Source organism: Elgaria multicarinata, chromosome 13 (genome assembly GCF_023053635.1).
Source record: "Elgaria multicarinata webbii isolate HBS135686 ecotype San Diego chromosome 13, rElgMul1.1.pri, whole genome shotgun sequence".
Classification (NCBI taxonomy): domain Eukaryota; kingdom Metazoa; phylum Chordata; class Lepidosauria; order Squamata; family Anguidae; genus Elgaria; species Elgaria multicarinata.
The window spans coordinates 26,446,079-26,472,234 of NC_086183.1; the positions used below are offsets into that span (position 1 = coordinate 26,446,079).

Sequence of the window (26,156 nt, forward strand, 5' to 3'; positions counted from 1 at the left end):
TTTCATTATACAATCAGTAGATAGTGCTGTGGCATAGCGGAATTGCACAATTACATGAGACTCTCATTCCACCAAGTCTAATACTACCAAACTGCCCTCATTAGGGGGGAAAACTGTGATAATGGTGTCAAAGCATAGGAGTGGCCCTGAAAGATGACAATGTCATGTAAAGGACCCGCAAACTACCATGAATAAGGAATCACGATTGTACGATAAAAGCCTCATGTACAAAGGCTCACACACAAAAAGTGAACTTCCCAACTCATCTACATCTCGTTTCTCCTTTCATCCTTCTCTATGGGAATGTCTACACAAGGGCATATCCCGGGGATTGCCCCGGGATCATCCCTGTGCGTCCACATGATGCACGGGGGATCCCAGGGGCAGGAAGGGATGATCCCTCCCTTTCCCCGGGATAACCGGGATGGCTTTAATCCTGACTTTTCCTGTGGTCTCAGGATCATCCCAAAACCACGGGAGGTGTGGGCAGCTGCCTCCACCTGGCTCCTTGCTAGTAAATGCGAGGAGTTCGGAACAGGGCATAGGGCACGGAGCTTTTCAGGAGCTCTGTGCCCATCAGGGGTGGGAGGGGGGAGCAGGATCTTTTTTTAAAAAAAAACACTTACCTTTTCAATGGAGTGCTTGTGCGCCCATCTTCAATAGAAAAAAAACCACCAAAATGGTGGGCCCGACTTCCTCCTTCCTCCCAGGACGTCGCACGCCACTTGTGGGTTGAGGTGGGGGGATCTCACGATCACCATATTGCAATATTCTCCCCTCCCTAGGTCTAGACATGCCCTTATGTCAGCATGATCAAAACCATTCACACTGAAAACAAGCACTAGGTTTTCTGTGATTAGCAACCAAGAGAGACAGAATCACATAATCTAATGATTAGAGGCTTCTGGAGTTCTAGTTATTTTGACACCATATGATGTACTTGCTTTTTTTTGGGGGGGGAATAGTTTTTCTTTTATTTATTTATTTATTACATTTATGTACCACCCCATAGCCGAAGCTCTCTGGGCAGTTTAAAAAAGAGAGACAGAATCACATAATCTAATGATTAGAGGCTTCTGGAGTTCTAGCTGTTTTGACACTAAATGATATACTTGCTTTTTTTGGGGTGGGGAATATTTTTTCTTCTCGTTATTTATTTATTTATTTATTACATTTATATACCACCCCATAGCCGAAGCTCTCTGGGCAGTTTACAAAAGTTAAAAACAGTGAACATTAAAAAGTATACAAAATTTAAAACCATCAGAAAAACAACAGTATAAAAACAACAGTATCCATTGTAACCCTTCTCCTTTTAGTTATACCCTGCTCTTCCATTTTTGGTGGATGGATAGATAAATAGATAGATTATTATAATGACCTTAACCTCATGGCTGTCTTTTATTAAACAGTTCTTGCACAGGACAGCCCTTCAAATAAAGGGCACTTCCAAATAGAGGACGGCCCTCTGTACAGCAGGACACATCATACCCCTGTAGATTACTGGCAATTCTCCCCCTGCCAAAACAATAAGAAAAATGGAGGAGAACAGAAAGAGTCTGCCTATATAATCTAATTGATGAGAGCTGCATGAAAACAGCAAAGAAGAGTACGTCATTAGTCTGGCAATTAAACTGTGGCCAGGAAGGCACGCAGCTAACATAAACTGTGCTTTTGCACTCTCATAGCTTTAACTGTGTGTCCTCCCTGGGCATTTATTTATTTTTAAATGGAAGATGATTCAGAAATACAATCAACACCAACACCAAATAAATAAATAAAGCGGGTGAATTGACCCCAGAGACGTCCATTTCCTGGCATCATTTTAAGGGGAGGAATGGAACACTCCCAGATGGTATAGGCTGGCAGAGTGAAAGAAGGGAAGTTGGTCACCTTGTAATTTGAAGCTGGCTCCCAACTTGTATTTTAATAATATTTGCTATTTGTTACACATTAGAGTTCTCAAAACATCCCATGCATGCTGTCTTCTTCTTCTTCTTCTTCTTCTTCTTCTTCTTCTTCTCCTCCTCCTCCTCCTCCTCCTCCTCAGTAATCAATCAATCAATCAGTCAATCTTTATTTACAGTCAACAGACCATTATTATAACATATAGGTACATAGACATTAATAAAAATACATGACCGTAAAAAGAAAGGATACAAAATCTGTAAAAATGCTAATCAGTAGGTTTAAAATAATGATCAGACATCCATGAGTGGTCTAATGAGAATAGCCAGATCCAGATATTTGGCCACTTGCTCAGTAATAGGCTTGTTGGTGCCCGGAAGTAAAATAATTATAAGAGACTTGGGAGAGTGACTGGGGAAATGCTGTATAATAGGACGTATTAGGTCTTTCCTGGCCTCTTGATAGTAACTGCAGTAGAATAGTACATGCAAGATGGACTCCACCTCGATGTCATTACAGGGCCAGCATCTAAGGGCCTTGCTAGACAAGGCTTTAGCCCGGTGCGAGCCCTGGGCTCACCCTTGTGTGTCCAGATGACGCACAGGGTATCCCGGGCTCAGGCAGGGGTGAACCCTCCCTGGGCCCTGGGTAACCAGCACTGCTTCTGGCCCATTTTTTCGTGTGGTCTCGGGCTGAGCCCTGGGCTACAGACGTGTAGCCAGGTCCGCCGCTTTTCCCGGCTACTGCATTTACTTATAAGTAGCCAGGAAAAGTGGCGGACGGGCCGCAGCGCTCCACAGGAACGCTGCAGCCATCAGGACTATGGTGGGGACATGGGGGGTGGGAATTGTGGCCTATGGGACATGGGGCGGAATCGCAGCCTACCGGACATGGAGGGGTGGGAATCGCGGCCTACGGGACATGAGGGCGGAAATCGCGGCCTACAGGATATGGAGGGGTGGGAAACAGAGGCCATGGGGAGATGGGGGGAATTGTGGCCCAGGGGTGATGGGGGGATCAGAGATCGTGGGGGATGGGGGGATCGCGGCCAGGGTGGGGAAATTGGGGGGGAGCAGGGAAATGTATACCGCATTTCTTCAATTCTAAGACACATTTTTTCCCCATATTAACATCCCTAAAATTGGGGTGTGTCTTAGAATCACAGGTGTGTCTTAGGATTTTTTTTTTTCTGTTGGTGGTACTGAAATTAGTGTGTGTCTTACAATCGATGGCGTCTTCCAATCGAAGAAATACGGTATATATTTTTAGAAACCTACCTGTCGTCACTGGAGCACTCCTGCGCTGCTGGCCTTTTAAAACCTTTTTAAAAATGGCGGGTGCGATGGCTCTCCTCCAGAGCTCATCGTACCTCGCATGTGAACGGGGGTGAGATCCCGCGATAGTTTCATCATGGGATTTCCCCTCCTCTAGCCCAGATTTACAGGTAGGTCTAGCTAAGGCCTAATATTCTTTGGGATTTTCTTGAATCTGGCCTTGAATAGCTTGGAGGGGAGAACGCTGAACCTTGCTAAGGAGAATGCCTTCCTATATTTAGGGATAGTTAGCCATCCCAGGTATGACATTCCGTCTTTGCAGGGATGGCCTGGTAGACCCAATGACTGAGGGGAACATGGTCCCCACGCAGCTCCCTGGAGCTCCAGCAATCATTTCAAGCATTCCGTAATGTGTGTCAGCAGCTGCCTTCCCCATATTTCAGGGTTTAGGAGGAGAAGGCAGGTGAAACATGAGTTTTGCCTTTCTTTTGATCCTACTTTGGATAGAATAAAGCTATGTAAGTTTCTGAGATCTGCCCTCCAGATTTACATCACAGGTCCTCTGTCTCATCCTCCCCTTTCATTTCACGGCATTGATTATATTTCTATACCGCCCTGTAGCTGAAGGTCTCTGGGCGGTTCACAATACACCGTTTGGAGTACGAAATTCCCTCCAGGCACTGAGAAGAATCCCGCATGTTTTCTCCCTTCCTTCTCTTAAGGCCAGTCAAGAGTTTCAGGATGTTGACCCCCATCCAACCTGCTGTACTTTTGCAGTGTTGCCTGAGGGCATTGCGAAACAGACCCAGCATTGGCCAGTGTCCAGCGGTTAAGTGCACTGCAGTGAGAGCTGATGGAAAGTGGGAGAGAGAAGTCCGATCATTAAGTGCTGGGCAGCACTTAAGCATTTTAAAACATTGCGCTTAAGCATTATCTAAATGGGAAAGATCTCACGGTGAGCCAAATGTGCTCCAGCGATAATGGCTGGCTTCAACGATGGGCAATTGCCCCATCTCCCTTGGCTTGGACAGGGAGCATTTGCCCATGCCTGACACTGTAAGGCAAATGTGGGGCCCCACACACCCTTGAAGGCCCACCATGCCTGATGCGGGTCTCTCTTTTGGTATTGCGTTCTTTTGGTAACTTTTTGGGGGGCTCTGGGGCTCTCAAGAGAAGCTTGACCCAAGGGGGCAGCAGCTAATATCTTCATTTCCTCAGACATTTGGAAAAATAAGATGGTGGCGGCCGCAGCAGTAGCGTCACCTGATGCTTCTCTTGAGAGTGCCGGGCCGCCCCATTGCTGCCCACCATCCTGCCCCCTCATAAGTTCTTCCAACTGGCACCAAGGTTGCTCTGGCCCAGGGCCCTCTCAATCCTGGCCCTAGCACTTCTGGGGTGAGGGTGTGTTGCTCACCCTCCCTAAAATTATTATTATTATTATTATTATTATTATTATTATTATTATTATTATTATTTATATAGCACCATCAATGTACATGGTGCTGTACAGAGTAAAACAGTAAATAGCAAGACCCTGCCGCATAGGCTTAAAATAGTGTCTATTGTGTGTATGTGTTGGTGGGAGGGTGTGCGTGTGTTTGAAAGATCTTCAAAAAGTTCAGGGATAAGTTGGTTACTATTTATTTATTTATTTATTACATTTATATCCCACCTTTTTTCCTCCAAGGAACTTAAGTCAATGTGCATAATCCTCCTCCTCCTCCTCCTCCTGTCTGTTTTATCTTCACAACAACAACTGTTGTTGTTTTTATACTGTTTTTATGTTTTTTAAAATTTTTGTATACTTTTAATGTCTACTATTTTTAATTGTTGTAAACCGCCCAGAGAGCTTCGTCTGGGGGGCGGTATATAAATGTAATAAAATAAATAAATAAATAAACAACCCTATGAGAGTCTGTGACTGGCCCAAAGCCACCCGTGGCTTCCATGGCCAATTGGAGACTAGAACCCGGATCTCCTGACTTGACAGACCCCTCCCCTTTTCTTGTTCTGCATGTGGAAGAAGCTGCAGAATTTCCCTTGGATGATGGCTGACACTACCCTGACTCTGAATTTCCAGACACAGCATCAATCCAGGGCATTCCAGGGAGGGGGAAAGAAGAGAGAGAGAGGAGAGGCAGGAATGAAGGAAGGAAGTCAGCATAGGGAGTTGTAGTGCAAAATGTCTGAGTGCTCAGGTTGCCTACCACTATTGAAGCTTAAGGATTTTATGAGCAGGCCCTGTTAGAACTAGGCCCTTTCCTGGAGAGAGCTTCTTCCCCCAGGCCATCACCAGCGCTGGTTAATCTGCAAACATTTTCTCCGATGAAAATCAGCCGCTGTCACTCTTCAAGAGGGGAGGAAGTGATAACTGCGGATGCTTCCTCTATGAGATGTTATAGCAGTTGCGTCGGTTCAGAAGAAGGAGGGCCACGCTAATGGCTTTATCCTCAGGAAGGAGGAGAGGAACAGGAAATAGGAGGACATGAGAGCGATAGTGGGCTGAGAAAAGAGGCCTCCCCAAGAGCGGTGGTGAAGGCAGGCAGAATTAGTGCTGGGGGGTGCTGGGTAGCATTCCTTGACCCTGGATACCGTGTAAGTGAAAGGCCCCGAAAAAACAGACATCTCCTTGCTGTGCTCGCAGACACTTTGTGTGCTGCAACCTCTGGCAGTGAATCTCGAGCTGACAGCGGCTGCAAAGAGAAATTAATGCATCTCATTCCAAACGAGGCCGTGTCCGGTTGCACTGATTCTTAATTCAATTTAGATTGAGTTTAATTGATTGAATTACACCGTATGCTGTTCCTCACATAATCAAGCTACGGTGCAGCAAAGACAATGGTGTAAACTGACGACCTTCAAGGGCAGTTAGGTTTACTACACTGTAAAGCCATTGACTTTTGGTTGAGTTATTTCTATTAGTAATAGGAATGACTCCTACTCAAATCATCCCTTGACCAGTCCGAAGCCTAACAGCACACTGCTTGGCATCATTACTCAGAAGTAAGTCTTACCATGTTTAATGGGGCTAACTGCTAGGCAAGTGTGCATTCCAAATTGACCCAAGACCACAACCCCAAAAGGCCCTCTTTATACATCCAGGATCTCTTCTCTATGCATCCAGGATCTTTTCTCGATCATCCCAGAGTGCAGGACATGGAATAATGGGCTCAAGTTACAGGAAGCCAGATTCCGGCTGGCCATCAGGAAAAACTTCCTGACTGTTAGAGTAGTACGACAATGGAACCAGTTACCTAGGGGGATTGTGGACTCTCCCACACTAGAGGCATTCAAGATGCATCTGGACAGCCATCTGTCAGGTATGCTTTAAGGTGGATTCCTGCATTGAGCAGGGGGTTGGACTCTATGGCCTTGTAGGCCCCTTCCAACTCTACTATTCTATGATTCTTTATTTTGCTCAATTTTGTTTATTGCGTTTCAATCCTGCCTTTCATCTAGATGATCCCAAGGCAGCTATAAGTGCCACTTCTAATTTAAGGTGCAATTCTACTGATGTTTTGACAGGAAAAAATGTCTTACATGTCCCAGCATGCCCCAGCTACCCATGCTGGCTGGGGCATACTGGAAGTCATAGGATTTTTCCCCCTGTCGAAACATGCATAGGACCGCACACTCAGGGAGCAATCCTATGGTCCCTGGGCGAGTGTCCCAAAGACCCTAGGATTGCTCATAAACTCCCTCCAGGGTTGGAGTCAATGCCCCCACCTCTAAATGAATAAATAATACATCCATTGGTGTTCCTCACTGACTTACTGATATTTTGTAATAAATCCAGCATGCCTATGATGTAGACACAATAGTTCTCCGATCCAGTACAAGCCATGACCTTTTCAGCTTCACACCCATGTGAATGTTGTGCGTAGCAAGCTGGGCAGCTGAACCCATTCAACGAAGTATTGACTGGAGGTACTGAGAGAGGAAAGACAGGAATAACTACAAGAATGAGGATACATTTAAGGGGAATGGGGAATGAGTAAAATAATCACCAAAATTCCGCATTATGCAATTATGAAAAATTAATATGGAGTTTTCGTATGCCAATCTTTTGCCAGGAACTACAACACTGAACAGATGTTAGCATAAGATTATTTTCCAGAGTCAAGTTGAGGCGCCCTGTTGTGGAAAAGCCAAGTGTTTGCAGTCAGGAGGTTAAGTGCTATCTTTCTCGTGGTTGTACCTGCTACAGTCAAATCAACAGGTGACTATTGGCCATAGCTAGACCTATGGTTTATCCCTGGATCGTCCAGGTGTCAAACCTGTTCATCTAGGTGACACACAGGGGATCCAGTGCTCAGGCAGGGGCGAACCCTGGATGATCCCAGGATAAACCTTAGGTCTAGCTGTGGCCTATGTTTCTTCTTTTACAGAGGACAGCCCTCTATTTGAAGAACTGTGAGGGGATCATCCCCTATTTTAAGGCAGTCTCTGTCCGAAAGTCGGAACTGAAAGATAAAGAAGCATAAGGACTTTTTCCCATCAGCCCCTTGGCTGCAGAAAGAACAGACAGGGACACAGGGCACCTGATCACAGTCACCCACACTATGGTGAGAAGTGTGGTATTTCTATTTAAATTTTATTTATTTATTTATTTATTTATTTATTTATTTATTTATTACATTTCTATACCACCCAATAGCCAGAGCTCTATTTGTTTCAATTTTTTCATCTATTCATATAAATGAGCATATGTATAGTTTAGACAAATTGGTGTCCTCTTTTTGTACTCTTTTTAGGGTGATAATTTCCTCTTTTTACGGTGATTCATAAGTGGCCACCCTACACTGGTTGGGTGCTAGTATTCTAGTCTGGCCGCAAACTGAATGTTGCCATGCACTGTCCGAGATAACGAAGGCCAGCAAATCGGGTAATGCAAGCACCATAGAGATATACAGTTGTCAGAGAACTCCGCAATGGAATCAAATGAGTTTTCATTTCTGGGAATCCGACCAACAGATTCCACAGTGAGCTAGCTTTTCCTGAGTCACATGGATTCTATGGACATGTGACTGTTGTTGTTGTTGTTGTTGTTGTTGTTAACTTTCTGGAATTTCACACAAATTTAGTCGTAGACAAATCCATAAAATTAAATTAAAAACCACCAGCCAAAACAGCACATTTCTCCCCATAGGCTAAAGCATAATAATGTGTATAAGGAAGGGTGGGATTAACACATTTTAGGGTTTTTTATGCAATTCGCAAGTGCGAATTTGTGCAAGTTTGTGAAATCGGGGGGGGGGAATCCATTCTGTCACTGAACGAATGACTAAACAAAATGCAGATGGGATGTATTTCCCACAGCCCATGTGTCCCTATGTGTCCCTATAGAGATATGAGTATAGAGTGGCATTCCACAACACCCTCACTGTGGTCTTGCACTGCAGCTGAGGCAAAATGACACTGTTGCTTTGAAACGATTTATAACAGCAGTGACAACAGTTGAGGCCCAGGACACACTCCAGATACAGTTTTCAAACCATTTTCAACGTGTTATATCCTGCTTGGTGGAGATCTGGCCTTAGAAGTTTGTGAGTGAAGGGCTTTAAGAACATAAGACGTGCCCTCATGCTGGATCAGAGCAAGGGTCCATCTGGTCCAGCACTCTGTGGCCAACCAGACATCGGCCAGGGATGAACAAGCAGGACATGGTGCAACAGCACCCTCCCACCCATGTTCCCCAGCAACTGGTGCACACAGTTGTCTCTGCTACTGGAGGTAGCAGAGTAGTCTCTGCTATTGGAGGTAGCACATAGCCATCAGAGCTTTCTTCCTGTTACTCTAGCCTATACTGCCTTGATAGATGCAAGATTCTATGCAGCCTGGAGGCCCGGTCTCAAAGAGATTTGTGAGATACATGCATTTAGCTGACTCCCCCTGGCAGCTCTCGCTTTTGCAGCACAAGGCCTTCCTCCGCAGCGTGATCCCAGGGCCAAGCGTCATTGTCCGGATGCCAGCTCTGCAAGCTCGGTGCCCCGTGCAGGCCTTCAAGGCACCCATAAATCCCACTGGACCTGTGCCAAGAAGGAAAAAGAATGGAAATAGAATGATTTACTGATACATTACAAGAGCCCTTGGGGCAAGGGTTTGCCTTCTTTCCCGTGCCGTCACAAAGGTCACTTCTGATATAACCCACTGCAATGTCATCCTGGTGTCTTGCGACACAGGACACCCAAAGCGGTGTCAGCCCTGCATTGCTCCACATCAACGCTCCTACGTTTTCAGCAGCAGGTGGCCCTGTTGGCTACGAACCACAAATGTCGATCAATACAGGTGTGCATGAACATCACGCAGCAGACAGCTTGGTTTTTTTGTGCACCGCAGCTGCTGAGGTGTATTGCAAAGTGTTGATAAAATTGCAGGACAGCTGTGGCTTCTCCCCACCTATACCCACTCCTTAATTTAACTTTAACCACCAGGAGAACTATTAGCTACTTGGCTTCCAAATCTATATAAGAAATGGCTAGTGCAGAGTACATGTCTTCAGTGAACAGCAGGCGGTGTGCATCCTTCAGTAGAGTGTGCTACTGGAGGGCATGGGCCTTGAAATCTATCCCTTGATATGAAGAAGGGGGGAGGCTCAGTGGAAAAGCACATGCAGGACATTGATCCCTGGCTTCTCCAGGCCAAGTTTGCCTGGGAAAGAGCCCTGGGGAATTTCAGTTGTAAGTGAGCAGAGCAATTTTGTATTAGTGGTGGTACGGAAGTCAAGGGTTCAAGTCATTGTTTTATTTATGTTTGGACTACAACTCGCATCAGGCCCAGCCAGCTTGGCCAATGAGCAGGAATTATGGGAGTTGTCATCCAAAACATCCAAAAAGCACCAGGTTGGAGCAAGCTGGCCTATCCAGAAGACCTGGATCAGGCCGAAGATGTATCTAGTCCAGCATTCTCTTCCCACAGTGACTAACCTAAGTCCACAATTGAGATATGAGGAGAACTGCACCCTCCTACTCATGTTCTCCAGCAAATGCTACTGAAAGGCATACTGCCTCTGATACTGGAGGTGGCATACAGCCATCAAAACTAGTAGCCATTAATAGATTTATCCTCCTTGAATTTGCCTAATCCCCCTTTCAAGCCGTCCGTGTTGGTAACCATTCCTACATCTTGTGGTACCCGTCTCCATATTTTAACTATCCACTGCGTGAAGAAGTACTGTATTTTCTGGTGTATAAGACTTCTTTTTAACCCAGGAAAATCTTCTCAAAAGTTGGGGGTCGTCTTATACGCCCAGTATAAGATGACTTTTTAACGCAGGAAGATCTTCTCAAAAGTTGGGGGTCATCTTATACGCCCAGTATAAGATGACTTTTTAACCCAGGAAGATCTTCTCAAAAGTTGGGGGTCGTCTTGTACGCCCAGTATAAGATGACTTTTTAACCCAGGAAGATCTTCTCAAAAGTTGGGGGTCATCTTATACGCCCAGTCGTCTTATACGCCGGAAAATACGGTACTTCATTTCAGCTGTCTTCAGGACATTCCTGATAGATACCTCTCTCCTTTTATGTTCCTTACAGTACAATGCTATGTATGGCTACTCAGTAAGTCCCTCTGAGTTCAACACGGTTTAATCCCAGGTAAGGGGATATAGACTTACTGCCTCATAACATGGTTTGTTGTTGCTGTTGTTCTGATGAACTCAATTATGTACAAGGTGGCAGCTTTTATAAAGATACACTTTTACGTTTGTGAGAATGTGGGAGATTGTTCCATTATTGGGGGGGTGCACCATCAGGAGCACTTGCTCTCTTCTTGCCACCCTCCAAACATCCTTCAGAGGAGGCACCTGAAGGAGGACCTTAGATGATGACCGTAGTGCTTGGGCTAAATAAAAGTCCAGTGCCGACTCCAGGACTTTGAGGGCCCTTGAGAAATTCCAGCCCAGTTCCTATATATGGGGAGGGGGGAGGGAGAGAGAGAGAAAGAGAGAGAGAGAGAGAGAGAGAGAGAGAGAGAGAGAGAGAGAGAGAGAGATGCTAGATAAATGAAAGAAACCAATGCCTCATCCAGTTTGCCTACCAAGAGTGGTCTCCCCTAAGAAGCTTCCACAAGTATCTTCGCCCAAGAAGCAAGGCCGTATATTTCCATGACAAGTCTCCCCTGGAGAGATGCAGTCTTCACAAGACAGCAGGTCCACTGGAAAGAGAAATGCAAATTAGATCCAGCTGGAGATAAATCCACGGAATTTTGTACTCGAAACTTAACGTTGTTCTGTCTAAGGATTGCCCCTCCCTCTAGCTTCCCTTCTAGGGTTGCTACCTTTCTTCTGTGACAAGGGAGAAAGACTGCGCTTTTAACCTTAGATCATCATCATCGTCATCATCATCATCTTTTTTCTTGCTCATGGAAGTCTTTCTAAATTGACATGACAGGCTTTGCCAAGTCATACTGTCTTTTACTGATTCAGGAATTTCCTGGCTAGTCTTCCTGTTTGAGTCCTCGGGCTCAATTGAGGACCGCGGATGGATGCAGATAAGGGAGAGGAGGGAGGAGGGGTTTACCTGGCCCTGCCGCCGCCGCCTGTGCGGCAACAGCAGCAGAGCCAGGTAAGGGGGCAAGGAGGAGGGGGGTCTTACCTGCATCTGTCGCGCCCTGTCACCACCTTCACTAGAGCCTGCAGCTCAACCAGAAAGTGTAGGCCGCAATCAGGGCCTACAGTTTCTGGTTGAGCTGCGGGCTCTAGTGAAGCTGGGATGGGCCAGGACGGAAACAGGTAAGGGGAAGGAGGGAGGGGGGCCTTACCTGGCGCCACTCCCAGCCACTGTGGAGCTCTGGTTCGGAGCCAGAGCTCTGCAGTGGAGCGGAGTGGCCCCTAGGCGGATCGAGGCAGGGAGGAGTGGGCCTGATCTGCAATTTGTGGATCGGGCGAGAAGAGCATCGGGGGTCCGTGCACACCCCTAATTGTTATGCACACAGCACCTGGTGAAATCACTCTTCATCACAACAGTTAAAGCTGCAGGAGCTATACAAGAGTGACCAGATACAAAAGAGAGTAGGGACTCTTGCAGCTTTAACTGTTGTGATGGAGAGGGAATTTCATCAGGTGCTGCATGCATAACAATGATACCTGCTGAAATTCCCCTTCCAGTACAACTGTTAAAGGTACAGGAGCCCTGTCCTCCTTTCCATATGGTCACCCTATTCAAAAGACTATGGGGCCTCTCTGAGAAGGGGACAAATCATATGGTCACAGATGGGTGTCATAATGGTGGGACTAACCGAGGGATGGAAAGCCATGGTAAGGGGTTTCCTGTAGGGCTGTGCACAGACCCCTTGATCCTCTTCGCGGCCTGATCCAGAAGTTTCAGATTGGGCTGGTCCGCCCCGCCACGATCCGCCTGTGGCCCGGTCTGCTTCGTTACGAAGCTCCAGATCCGAATCGGAGCTCAGTTTTCCCCAACCCATAGACTTACCTGGCTGCGCCACCATCGCCACATGAACTGCAGCAGCAGGGCCAGGTAAGCCCCCCCCTCGTGCACACCACTTACCTGGTCCGTCATGGCCCATTGCCAGCTTCACCTGAGCCCACAGCTCAACCCGGAACTGTAGGCCTCGCTTGTGGTCTGCACTTCTGGGTTGAGCCGCGAGCTCAAGTGAAGCCGGCGATGGGCTGCGACAGACCAGGTAAGACCCCCCCTCCCCCCTGCCCCCTTACCTGGCTCTGTGCGGTGGCAGCGGCGGTGGCAGGGCCAGGTAGCCCCCTCCTCGCGCACACCACTTACCTGGTCCATCGCAGCCCGTCGCCAGCTTCACTTGAGCCCACGGCTCAACCCTGAACTGTAGGCCCAGCTTGGGCCTACACTTCTGGATTGAGCCGCGAGCTCAAGTGAAGCCGGCGATGGGCTGCGGCAGACCAGGTAAGACCCACCCTCCCTCCTGCCCCTTTCCTGGTTCTGCCGCCGTCACAGCATGGATGGCAGCAGTGCCAGGTAAGGCCCCATTACCATTTTTCAGAGCTTCGGATCGAGGCAAAGGATCCACCGTCATCTTGATCCGCTCCATGATGCTCCGCTGCTCCCCCAGATCCTCTTCGCCTCCACCTTAAGGGGAAGCAAAGCACCCCGATCCGCTACTGCTTCTCCGACCCGAAGAGAAGCAGAGCACAGCCCTAGTTTCCTGTGTGTCTGATCCAGCAGGGCTCTCTCTCTCTCTCTCTCTGATTATTTCTCCTTTCTTTCACTACCTTCCCTCCCTTGCTCCCAAAGGGTTTTCATCCCCACCCACCCCCACCCCATTGCAATGTGCTTCTCTTCCAACATTCTCTCCCTGGTCAACTCAACTGGGAAACAAATTGTAGTTGTATTTACCTGCAGCTACCAAAGAAGAGAAGATGGAGAAGAAGACAAGGCACTTTTGCATGGTGGCTGCTTGTGTTCAAACTGGGATCAAGGGCTTCATACAGTGGAAAGCAACAAGTTCTCGGCACACCTGAGGATTTATGGGTAGGTTGCAATTTATACATCAGATGGGGAAGAGAGTGGGCAGTTAGCCGTCTAGGGACATTTACCAGAATGCTAGAGCTCATTTTCCAAAGCTGCGGTGATGGAAATCAGACATTAGAGAAGTGCAAACAAACAATAAACCACATGAGTTCCCTGAATGCTGGGTGTGGCTGTAATACCCATAATATTTTATTAAGGCTTCTATGTTCTTTTATGATCATATGCAATAAGGAAACAAGAACTATGCAAACAGAGGTGTTTGCATTTTCCCCACCAACATCTCAACAGCTTTCCACCTGGTACATAAATAAATAGAGCTCCAGCTATTGGGTGGTATAGAAATGTAATAAATAAATAAATAAATAAATAAATAAATAAATAATTGGGACTTCACCTTGAGGTCCATTTGGTGGAGAAGTGAAGCCATGAAAAATCCAAATTCCTAGGGAGGGTGTTGTTGTACTCATGCCATGTTTGTGGGCTTCCCGTGGATAGCTGGTTGAGCAGAAGGCTGGACTAGATGGACCCTTAGTCTGATCCAGCAGGGCTCTTCCTTAGGAATCTCATTGCACCATTGTGACATCAATTCCATCCTTCATCTATTATATTTAGCAATATATAAATACCACATCTAAACAAATATAAATATAAATGCCACAACATGTAGTGATGGCCACCAGTTTGAGTGGTTTAAAGAAGGATTGGACGTATTCATGGAGGACAAGGCTATCAATAGCCATATGCTACCTCTACTATCAGAGGCAGTACGCCTACATACACTATTTGCTGGGGATCATAGGTAGGAGGATACTGGACTTGATGATTTACCACAGGCAGCTGCTTTGCCACTGTGTATACAGAATGCTGGACTAGATGGACCATTGGCCTGATCCAGCAGGGCTCTTCTTATGTTCTTGTGTCCTTAAGTTCTAAGGTCGTCAAAGTGAGAATTTGACTGTGCTGTGCTCCAAGGTGGAGAAAGAAAAGGCCTCAGTTGAGCCCCAGAAGATGTTGTGCTGGAGGTATCCATGGTCCTGAAACTCCAGCCTGCCTCACCCTACTTGCTACTGACTGACCAACAGCAAAATCTGATAATTGTCTACTAACAGAGTTCAATGGAGCTTACTCCCAGGTAAGACTCTATAGCTGGGGTCTCCGGTATGGTGCTTCTGGGCACCAATACATCCACCTTAGCTCCCTGTCACTTCTATTGTTGTAATTCACACAGACACACACTCACACACACACACACAAAATGTAGCATGCAGTTTTAAGCACTCAGACCAAAAAAGGTCACATAAGTAGCATTGGAAAATAAACGTACCCTATTTCTTCGATTCTAAGATGCACTTTTTTCCCCATATAAACATCTCTAAAAATGGGGTGCGTCTTAGAATCACGGGTGTGTCTTAGGGATTTTTTTCTGTTGGTGTGGTGGTACTGAAATTAATGTGCATCTTACAATCGATGGCGTCTTACAATCGAAGAAATACGGTATATAACAATAAGACAGCTGACAGTTTAGTGCCTTCTACTGGCATCCCAAATCTGCCACTTAATGCCATCACCTCACCCTCTCTCATGGAAGGATTGCAAATCCAGAATAGTGTAGAAAAAAGTAAGAAGAGCCGTGCTGGATCAGACCAAGAGTCCATCTAGTCCAGCATTCTGTTTCAACCAGCTGCCCATGGGAAATCCAGAGGCAGGACAAAAGTGCAACAGCACCCTGCCACCCATGTTCCCTAGCAACTGGTATATTATTATTATTATTATTATTATTATTATTATTATTATTTATTACATTTGCACACCACCCCATAGCCAAGGCTCTCTGAGATAAAACACAGGATAAAAACACTTAAAACAATATACAAAAATTTAAAACCACAGAAACATACAATTTTAAACCACAAAAACATACAATTTAGAACCACAAAAACATACAAAAACAAACCCAGGCTAATTACATATTGCTAAATGCCTGGGAGAAGAGAAAAGTCTTGACCGGGTGCCGAAAAGATAACAATGTCGGTGCTAGGCGAGCCTCAACAGGGAGATTGTTCCACAATTGGGGGGCCACCAAAGGAAAGGCACTCTCTCTTGTTGTCGTCCTCCGAGCTTTCCTCAGAGTAGGCACCCAGAGGAGGACCTTGGATGTTGAGCACAGTGTATGGGTAGGTTCATGTCAGGAGAGGCGTTCCATCAGAGGCGTTCCATTGTGGTCCCAAGCACATAGGCTCACTGCTTCAAAGCTTTTTCTTCTTCTGTGGTGTGTGTGTGTTTGTGTTTTAATTTGGCTACTCTGGTAACTCTGCAGAGCACAGATTTGATAACTCTGCAAAGGACATACAAACCTGTCCACAGTCCATGCCAAAAGAGGAAAATGCTGAATAGTTCATGAAATTTCACCCAACTTTGCCTTCTCCCTCTCTCTCACTAAATAGCAGTTTCAACATGTCAATAAATTCCATGTTGCATTCTGCTCTGCACAAAAGGGTGCAAAGGGACACCTTGTGTTGACACAAGGTGTGTCTGTGTGGTAAAGGGGAGGAGGAGAAGGACATTGTCAAATGAAGATAGACTTATTTTACTGCCCTGGTAAATCTTTCCTAGTATGCCACAGAGCCCCTGGACGTGTTTCAAGACTGTGTCAAGCTCACCTGTGCTTTAAGGACTGTATAGGTATATTAAAGGGCAGATAGTCTCAGACCCCAGAACGAGGATGCTCAGGTTCATCTACTGTAGACCTTCCCATCTCAGCATTTTCCATATGATTGCAGCTATGATAGCTATGATCCCCGGATATTATGTCCAGCGGTTATGGGTGATTAAAACTGCAAGCTACCTTTTGGGTGTGTGTGTGTGAATTACAACAATAGCAGGAACAGGAAGCCAAGGCGGATGTATTGGTGCCCAGAGGCATCACACCAGAGACCCCCAGCTATAGTCTTACCTGGGAATAAGCTCCATTGAACTCTGTTAGTAGACAATTATCAGATCTTGCTGTTGGTCAGTCAATAGCAAGTAGGGTGAGGCAGACAGGAGTTTCAGGTTAGCTCCATCACAACATCTTCTGAGGTTCAACTGAGGCCTTTTGTCCACCTTGGCGCACAGCACAGCACAGTCAAATTCTCACTTTGACGACCTTAGAACTTAAGGACACAAGGACATAAGAAGAGCCCTGCTGGATCAGGCCAATGGTCCATCTAGTCCAGCGTTCTGTATACACAGTGGCAAAGCAGCTGCCTGTGGTAAATCATCAAGTCCAGTATCCTCCTACCTCCTATGATCCCCAGCAAATAGCGTATGTACTGTAGGCATACTGCCTCTGATACTAGAAGTAGCATATGGCCATTGATAGCCTTGTCCTCCGTGAATATGTCCAATCCTTCTTTAAACCACTCAAACTGGTGACCATTACTACATCTTGTGGCACTTCTTTATTTATATATTTATTTAGATGTGGTGTTTATATACTGTAAATATAATAGATGAAGGATGGAATTGGTGTCACAATGGTGCAATGAGATTTCTAAGGAAGAGCCCTGCGGATGGCACCAGGTTGGGGAAGGTTGAGGCAGCGTACGAGGCCTAACATGCTTAGTGTCATAGATGATTACTTTGTATCGGCTTTTCCATGGGGACAAAAAGAGGTGCGCTGAATGAGACCAAGGGCCTATCTAGTCCAGTATTCTGTTCCCCACAGTGGCCAGACAGATGCCCCATTGGAAACGTCACAAGCGGGAGATCAGGGCGACTACAACTTCCCAGCAAAGGTGTTGAACGACATAGTGCCCCTGAAGCTAGTGGTGACATATAGCCGGCATGACTAGTACTCATTGACAGCCTTCTCCGCCATAAATTTGCCCAGTCCCCTTTTACAGCCATCCACATTAGTGGCCATCACTATGTCTAGCGGTAGTGAATTTCCATCATTTACGCACAGTGTGAAGAAGTCCTTCCTTTTCTCTGCCTTGCATCTCCCACCATTCATAGAATCATAGAATCATAGAATAGCAGAGTTGGAAGGGGCCTACAAGGCCATTGAGTCCAACCCCCTGCTCAATGCAGGAATCCACCCTAAAGCATCCCCGACAGATGCTTGTCCAGCTGCCTCTTGAAGGCCTCTAGTGTGGGAGAGCCCACAACCTCCCTAGGTAACTGATTCCATTGTCGCACATCTTCACACAGCTTCATGAGATGTCTGTGGGTTTTACTATTACGACATTATTATTATTATTATTATTTATTTATTTATTTATTTATATAGCACCATCAATGTACATGGTGCTGTACAGAGTAAAACAGTAAAACAGTAAATAGCAAGACCCTGCCGCATAGGCTTACATTCTAATTAAATCATGGTAAAACAATAAGGAGGGGAAGAGAATGCAGACAGGCACCGGGTAGGGTAAACAGGCACAGGGTAGGGTAAAACTAACAGTATAAAGTCCAAACTATCGGGGTAATTGCTTACCCAAAATATAGCAGAGTGCGAAATAGCAGCAGCGTAGAGTCTGGAAATGGTTTCAGCTTGAATTTAGGAACAAAAAGAAGCACTCACGGTCTTTGGTCAGTAAGAAGCTTTACTGACACTAAATAAATTACTTACAGAATAAATGGTCATATATACAGTCCTTTCACCAACAGTACAGCAACACAACGTAGCAGTATAACATCAGCAGTAAGTTCCAGCAGAAAGTTCCAGCAGTAAGTTCCAGCAGTAAGAAGCCATACAACATGGACTTCTTAAATACACTTTTCTCCTTGGCCCAATTAACCAATAGTCTCTTTACCTTGTACATCTCGTACCGCACGTAGGCCAGGGAAGAATCTGCTTCATACTGGACTTCTCCTGGCAGAGACAATCTGGCCAAGGACATCTTTTTAACTCTTTAGAGTCCTTTTCCTTCTGTGGGTAAAAACCTAACCCCAACACCCTTTCATTTTTAACTACAGAAAAAATACAATTTACATTTCATTACATTTCACCTGTAAGAAATCAACTTTACATATTTACAACAATCCCAACATTGTGTACATTTCTCTGTGTGTTACATTTCCCAGAGACTTATTTATATGTAAGCTTTTCTTTTCTTCTTCTTCCAAGCACTGTTGAAAAACTTGGTGCTTTGGGGCGTTGAACTACTTTGCAATCTTCCAATTTGCAAACTTTCAGCAATTTTAAAACTTTCTGCTTCTGGCTTTTTAGGTAATTTCCTTTGGAAACTTTTCTACCTCTACACCAAGGTAACACCTAACTTTCCCCAGAGACTTCAGTTTCAACCCTTCCTGCAGCTTTGGGCTGAGTTTTCTTGAATGTGGTCTTGGGAACTCCCTGCCACCAGTAGACGAACCACTAGCTCCACAATCATGTACTCTTTTGCTTGCCCGTTTGCATACAGACACGTGTGTTTGAAAACACCCCCTTTCAGTTTTCGCTGCCTGAAAACACTTTTCTTGCTCTTGTTCAGGCAATTTTAACACACCATTGTAACACTCGGGTTCAGACTTCACACAACAAACACTGAATTCATCTGAATACTTTAAAGGTGGAATTCCTTTGTTTTTTCTTTGTGAACGACGAGGTACACTGGAAATTTCTTCCTCCCTTTCATTTCCCTCCTCCCTTCCAGTTTTGGGAGTGGAAACACTTTTCTCAGAGATGTGAGGGCTCTGAGAAGTTAACCCCTGAGTTACTGTTTTTTCCTGGTTGTTCACGGTTTCTAACAGAACTTGGGAACCTTGAATCCTGTCCCAACCTGCCTCCTGAAAAGTAGCAGACCTAGAAACAACCACCTTCCCATGACTTAGGGAAAAACGCCAAGATTTGGATTGCATGCCAGAATAACCCACAAAACGTAATTTCACAGACTTGGTTTCACCTTTAGACCTTGGGATATTCACGTATGCCCAAGACCCCCATGTTCTCAAGTGAGACAAATCTGGCTTTGAACCAAAAAGTAAACAGTAAGGCGAACTGCCTGTAACCCTGCTCCAGGTTCTATTACACAGATAGTTTGCGGTTAAAAATGCTTCTCCCCACAAATCTTGCTCAGCGTTTGCATCAGCCATTAGAGAATCTTTCTTCATTTGAAGTACTCCAATTCTTCTCTCAACTGACCCATTTTGAAAAGGAGTTTGGGGATCTATTAACCTGTGTGTGATTCCTGTTTTCTTAAACCACTCACAGAACCTTCCAGAAACAAACTCACCCCCACGGTCCGACTGCACAGAAATAATGGGCTTGTTAAAGAACTTTTCCGCCCAAGTTTTCCAATCCCTAAAAGTTTCAAAAGCTTCTGATTTTCGCTTCAGTAAATAACACCAACTAAAGCGTGTGTAATCATCCAGAATTACAAACACGTAACTGGATCCCCCTTGTGTAGGCGTGAATGGCCCTACCAAGTCAATAAACACCAATTCAAAAGGCTTTTGTGACACCCTGTCACTTTTCCTGCAGATGTTCTGCACCCGGGATTTGGTCTGATGACAGATTGAACAATCCAAGAAATTTTTATAGTTTCGCAAGCTTAACCCTGTACACACTTGAGGCATGTGACTTAACACTTTAAAACTTGCATGACCTAAACGCCTGTGCAACTCATGAACACAATTTTTATGGTCTGGCACGTTACCAGTTTGTGCCACCCTTTCTTTACCTGCACCCATGTAGAACAGTCCATTTTTAACATGTCCCAGTGCCACATTTTGTCCATCCTTAATCACTTGGCACTCATCCTTCTGAAACGTAACAACGTATCCTTCAGACGTTAGAGCACTGACAGAAAGGAGACAAAAATCTAAATCTGGAACATACAGAACCTGTTCACACTCCTTTTGCAGACATGGAACGTAGCAACAGCCAATTCCTTCCACCCTCGACGTTCGTCCATCTGCAAGCGTGATTGACTTCACCTTGCTTGGTTCCAACTTCCGAAACGCCTCTGGATTATTAGAAATTGTTCTGGACGACGCAGAATCAATCAGCCAAACCTCTTGGGCCTCGTTACACCTCACTGTGGCCGAGACAAATGCATTCGAGCATTCCTTCTCCTCTCCAGCCTGTGTAACTCCCTTCTTCCTTTTTTTACAGAAGCGTTTGATATGGCCCGGCTGTTTACAAAAATAACACTTTCTTACTGCAACTGCGGCTCTCTCCACACTGTCGCCTTGGAAACTCTTATCTTTCTGCATTCTTTCTCCGCTGCCAAGGGCTGACTGCTTAACCCTTTCCTGGCAGTTTTCCTCCTTCCTGGAAAGACGCCGTTTCTCTTCTTGGAGCAAACGACCCGTCAAATAATGAAGAGTGAGTTCATCAGTCTTCATACTTTCCAGACTGGTTGTCAGAACGTCCCAGCTTTGAGGCAACGACCCCAAAATCAGGTAGCACTTATGCTCTTCCGTAAAAACGATTCCGACCTCCTGCAACTGGACAAATAGAGATCTCACCTGTTGGAGATGATTTGCCAAACTTCCAGCCTCCTCCAACTTTAACCGATACAGCTCTCTGGTGAGGCTCAGCCGTGTGCTTGCCGACGCACGCACATAAATCTGTCTCAGCGCATTCCAGCTGTCTCTTGCCGTCTCATCTCTGTTGATATGGACAATTTGCGAGTCCTCCATACTCAAGACAATGTTTGCTTTGGCCCTTTCATTCTGCTCTTCCCACACTTGTGCTTCTTGAGCAGTCTGACCAACCGGCCTCGGGACACTCACGACGTTCCAACATTTGTCCCGCTTCAAAAACATTTCCATCTTGAATGACCACGTTAAGTAATTTCTCTCATTCAGCCGTTCCACCGGAATACTGGATGCCATCTGAACCTGGGCCATCCTCACCGGCTGGGCTGGAGCGTGACTCACACTGGATACAGACCCGTCTGAGCTCGATGAACTGCCTGAGCTAGACTCCGTCTTTCCCTCCAGCGTTCCTTTGCTCTCAAGCTTTCCAGCAACCAAAAATTATGCCTTCCAGACTTTCTCTGGGCGCATAACCTATCGGGGTAATTGCTTACCCAAAATATAGCAGAGTGCGAAATAGCAGCAGCGTAGAGTCTGGAAATGGTTTCAGCTTGAATTTAGGAACAAAAAGAAGCACTCACGGTCTTTGGTCAGTAAGAAGCTTTACTGACACTAAATAAATTACTTACAGAATAAATGGTCATATATACAGTCCTTTCACCAACAGTACAGCAACACAACGTAGCAGTATAACATCAGCAGTAAGTTCCAGCAGAAAGTTCCAGCAGTAAGTTCCAGCAGTAAGAAGCCATACAACATGGACTTCTTAAATACACTTTTCTCCTTGGCCCAATTAACCAATAGTCTCTTTATCTTGTACATCTCGTACCGCACGTAGGCCAGGGAAGAATCTGCTTCATACTGGACTTCTCCTGGCAGAGACAATCTGGCCAAGGACATCTTTTTAACTCTTTAGAGTCCTTTTCCTTCTGTGGGTAAAAACCTAACCCCAACATCAAGTTATAAAAGCTTTAGGAAAGAGAAAGGTTTTTAGCTGAGCTTTAAAAGCTGCGATTGAGTTTGTAGATCTCAAATGTTCTGGAAGAGCGTTCCAGGCGTAAGGGGCGGCAGAAGAAAATGGACGAAGCCGAGCAACGGAAGTAGAGACCCTTGGGCAGGCGAGAAACATGGCATCAGAGGAGTGAAGAGCACGAGCGGGGCAATAGTGTGAGAGGAGAGATAGGAAGGAGCTAGACAGTGAAAAGCTTTGAAGGTCAACAGGAGAAGTTTATATTGGATTCTGAAGTGAATTGGAAGCCAATGAAGAGATTTCAGAGCGGCGAGCCAGGAAGATGATCTTAGCAGCAGAGTGCTGGACAGAAACCAATGGACTGATGTGAGAAGAAGGAAGGCCGGAGAGAAGTAGGTTGCAGTAGTCCAGCCGAGAGATAACCAATGCATGAACAAGCGTCTTGGCAGAAGAGACAGACAAAAATGATCGAATCCTGGCAGAAACACTGCTCTCTACCCACTTTCTCCACACCATCCATAATTTTATACATCTCGGTGTCCCCACCTCTTACACACATTTTTACTAAGCTTAATCTTCCTTTGCCCTCCCTTGGTTAAAAATGCATAATCAGACAAGTGTCCCTTGCTTTAAAATGTCACCATGTCGAGTGTTCCCCATCTAGGAATTCTCCTAGTCCATGTTTTTCTACTGCCCCCCCCCCTCCCATTTAAAGTCACTTAGTGCTCTATGGCTGCTTTTGAGAGGTTTCCCCTTACATTTTTATTTCCCCTAAAACTTTTCTGTACTTCTGCCAACCTAGGGGTTCGCCAAAGCCTGCTGATACTTTCCTTTCTGTGTAGGCGGTGCCAATTTGCCTGCACAATCAATGACACTCAGAGCGTGGACATTGAAAAGAAAGAGGGAATTACGGTTTTATTCTGTGATAATGGGTTTGTTGTTGTTGTTTGAAAAACTCTAGACCAGCCCTGCAATAGACTACTCTCCTCGAAGCACAGAGATTGGTAATCCCTGGTAAAACCATTCATTGTGGTTAGAAGCTAGAGGTGCTGGTCACAAAACCACACACCCTCCTCTTCCCAGCCTGGTGCTTTCCTTCTCCCTCACCACACCTAAAAAAGGATATTATAGAGCTGGAAAAAGTGCAGAAAATGGCAACTAAAATGATTAAGGGTCTGGAGCATCTCCCCTATGAGGGAAGGTTACATCAACTGGGATTGCTTAGCTTGGAGAACTGGAGGCTGAGGGGAGACATGATAGAGGTGTACAAAATTATGCATGGTACGGAGAATGTGGACAGGGAGACATTTTTCTCCCTCTCTCAAAATACTAGAACCCAGGGTCATCCCATGAAACTGATTGGTGGGAGATCCAGGACAAATAAAAGGACGGACTTCTTCACACAGCACATAGTTAAGTTATGGAACTCAGTACCACAGAATGTGGTGATGGCCACCAATCTGGATGGCTTTAAAAGGGGGTTGCATAAGTTCCTGGAGGCAGAGGCTATCAATGGCTACTAGCCTTGATGGTTGTGTGCTATCTCCAGTATTCGAGGCAATATGCCTGTGTGCACCAGTTGCTGGGGAACACGGGTGGGAGGGTGCTGTTGCACCATGTCCTGCTTGTTCATCCCTGGCTGATGGCTGGTTGGCCACTGTGTGAACAGAGTGCTGGACAAGGTGGACCCTTGGTCTGATCCAGCATGGCTCTTCTTATGTTCTCTCTCTCTCTCTTTCTCTCTCTCTCTCCCTGCTTCTATGGCTCCTCAAATCCCAAATCTTCGGGTGTGTTCAGATTCAGATTCAGTCCACTTTGGACTGCTTTGATCCAGACATCCCCTGAATCTGCCTAAATCACCCCACTTCAGTTCAGGATTCTCATTTCAAAAAAATACTCACAAAAATGTGTATATCAGAATATGTTGTGTACAACCATGCATATATTGGAAGGAAAGGCATACAAAATACACTCTTTTGCTTTTTTATTATTTAAAAAAGTACATATGAGTGCAAAAAATGTATAGAGTGGATGCATGATTGATTACAACTGAAATTGAGATGGATGGTAAATAGATTGATAGCTGTGCATCACATCAAGACACATGTACCCAGGGTTCGTTTATTCATCTCTTTAACCAATGCATCCGTTTCTTGAAATGAGCATGGGAATTTTAGCCTCATGTAGGGTCTTCAAGCATGGCATCATTGCCCAAGAAGCCACCTGGCATTAGCTGTACTAGGAGAGGAATTTCACCACAAAGATGCCAAGGAAACACGGAAAGAAGAAAGCCACTTGGGGCGCAAAGTCCTTGCGGTCCAGGGTGAAAGCCACACGCCGCAGAGTTGCAAGAGCACTGTTGGCTTGATGGAAGCTAACTGCAGAAAATTTGTAGGTGAAATCCCCCAATGTGAAGACCATTGGTAGTGTTTCGGAGAGTCCTTTCACAGACTTGCTGACGCACCCTTTGGCAGCAAATGGTATGTTGGCATCACCTAATGCAGAAAGAAACATTCATTATTATTATTTTTAAAAAGTATTGATATGCTCCTTCTTAATTATATGCTCCTTTATAGTTGTTGATAAAATTGTTCATAGTTGTTTTTAGATGGACATTTCTGTGTATGTGAGCCTCGTGTGGCGCAGAGTGGTAAGCGGCAGTTACTGCAGCCGAAACTCTCCCCACAGCCTGAGTTCGATCCCAGCGGAAGCTGGTTCTCAGGCAGCCGGCTCAGGTCGACTCAGCCTTCCAGCCTTCCGAGGTTGGTAAAATGAGTACCCAGCTTAGCTGGAGGAAAGGTAACTGCGACTGGGGAAGGCAATGGCAAACCACCCCACTACAAAGTCTGCCAAGAAAACGTCAGTGAAAGCAGGTGTCCCTCTAGGAGTCAGCAATGACTCAAGTGCTTGCACAAGGGGTTCCTTTCCTTTCCTTTTCTGTGTATGTAGCATGTTTTTGTGATTTTAAATTTTGTATATTGTTCTTAATTGTTTTAATCTTATGTAAACTGCCCAGAGAGCTTCAGCTATGGGGCGGTATACAAATGTAATAAATCATCATCCTTAAGGCCAGTCCCTCACAAAGTTACATACGTGAAACAGAATGAAACAATGGTACATTAGATAGACGATGGAAGAACACATAGCAAACAGATGTATGAGAGAACTGCTTTGGATCACGTAGCTATTGATTCTCATGGACAGCCGGTGGGCCACTGTGTGAACAAAACACTGGACTAGGGCAACGGCTAGACCTACCCAATCTAGCACGACGGAGGGGGTATGCTTATTGCGACATCTCCCCCTCTGTCCGCACGCGGCACGCAATGTCCTAGGAGGAAGAGGACATCGCGCCCGCCATTTTGGTTTTTTTTTTTAAGAGGAAGGAGCGCACAAGTGCTTGAACAGCAAATGTGAGTGTATGTGTGTTTTTTTTAAAAATCCCCACTCCCCCCACCCCACCCCCGATGGTCATGGAGCTCCTGAGGAGCTCTGTGACCCATGCCTGGGTCCCAACTCCTCGTGGTTACTCGCAAGGAGCCAGGACAAACCGTGACACCCCCAAACACATTCCACAGTCTCAGGATCATCCCAAGAGGATGGAAAAAGTGGGATTAAAGGCTATGCCGATATCCCGGGGCAAGGGAGGGATCATCCTTCCCTGCTCCCGGGATACCCTGTGCATCATGTGGACACACAGGGATGATCCCAGGGTGATCCCGGGATATCGGCAGGTCTAGCTATGGCCTAGGTGGAGCCTTGTGGGGTTCTGCTTATGTTCTTATGTTCTTATGATGCTGGAGATAATGTGTCGCCATCATGACTGATAACCATTGATAGCCTTCTCCTCCATTAATTTGTCTAATCCCCTTTTAAAGCTGTCCAGACTGGTGGCCTCACTACATCTTGTGGTGGGGAATTCCATAGTTCAACTATACTCTGTCGGAAGAAGTCATTCCTTTTTTTTCTGTCTTGAACCTCCCACCAATCAGCTCCAGGCGATGACCCCAGGTTCTAGTG

The 26,156-nt window shown here is 45.8% G+C and overlaps 1 protein-coding gene across 1 annotated transcript; it reads right to left on the reverse strand.

Moving 5' to 3' along the window:
• Positions 1–5,597: 5,597 nt before the first annotated feature.
• On the reverse strand, positions 5,598–13,559 carry LOC134408399 (phospholipase A2 inhibitor and Ly6/PLAUR domain-containing protein-like). Its single transcript, XM_063140657.1, has 5 exons — positions 13,508–13,559; positions 11,220–11,336; positions 8,990–9,211; positions 6,957–7,112; positions 5,598–5,875 (listed from the first exon to the last, which is right to left on the reverse strand). Exons 1-5 carry the CDS (start codon positions 13,557–13,559, stop codon positions 5,598–5,600), a joined length of 825 nt encoding a protein of 274 aa, XP_062996727.1.
• Positions 13,560–26,156: the final 12,597 nt, after the last annotated feature.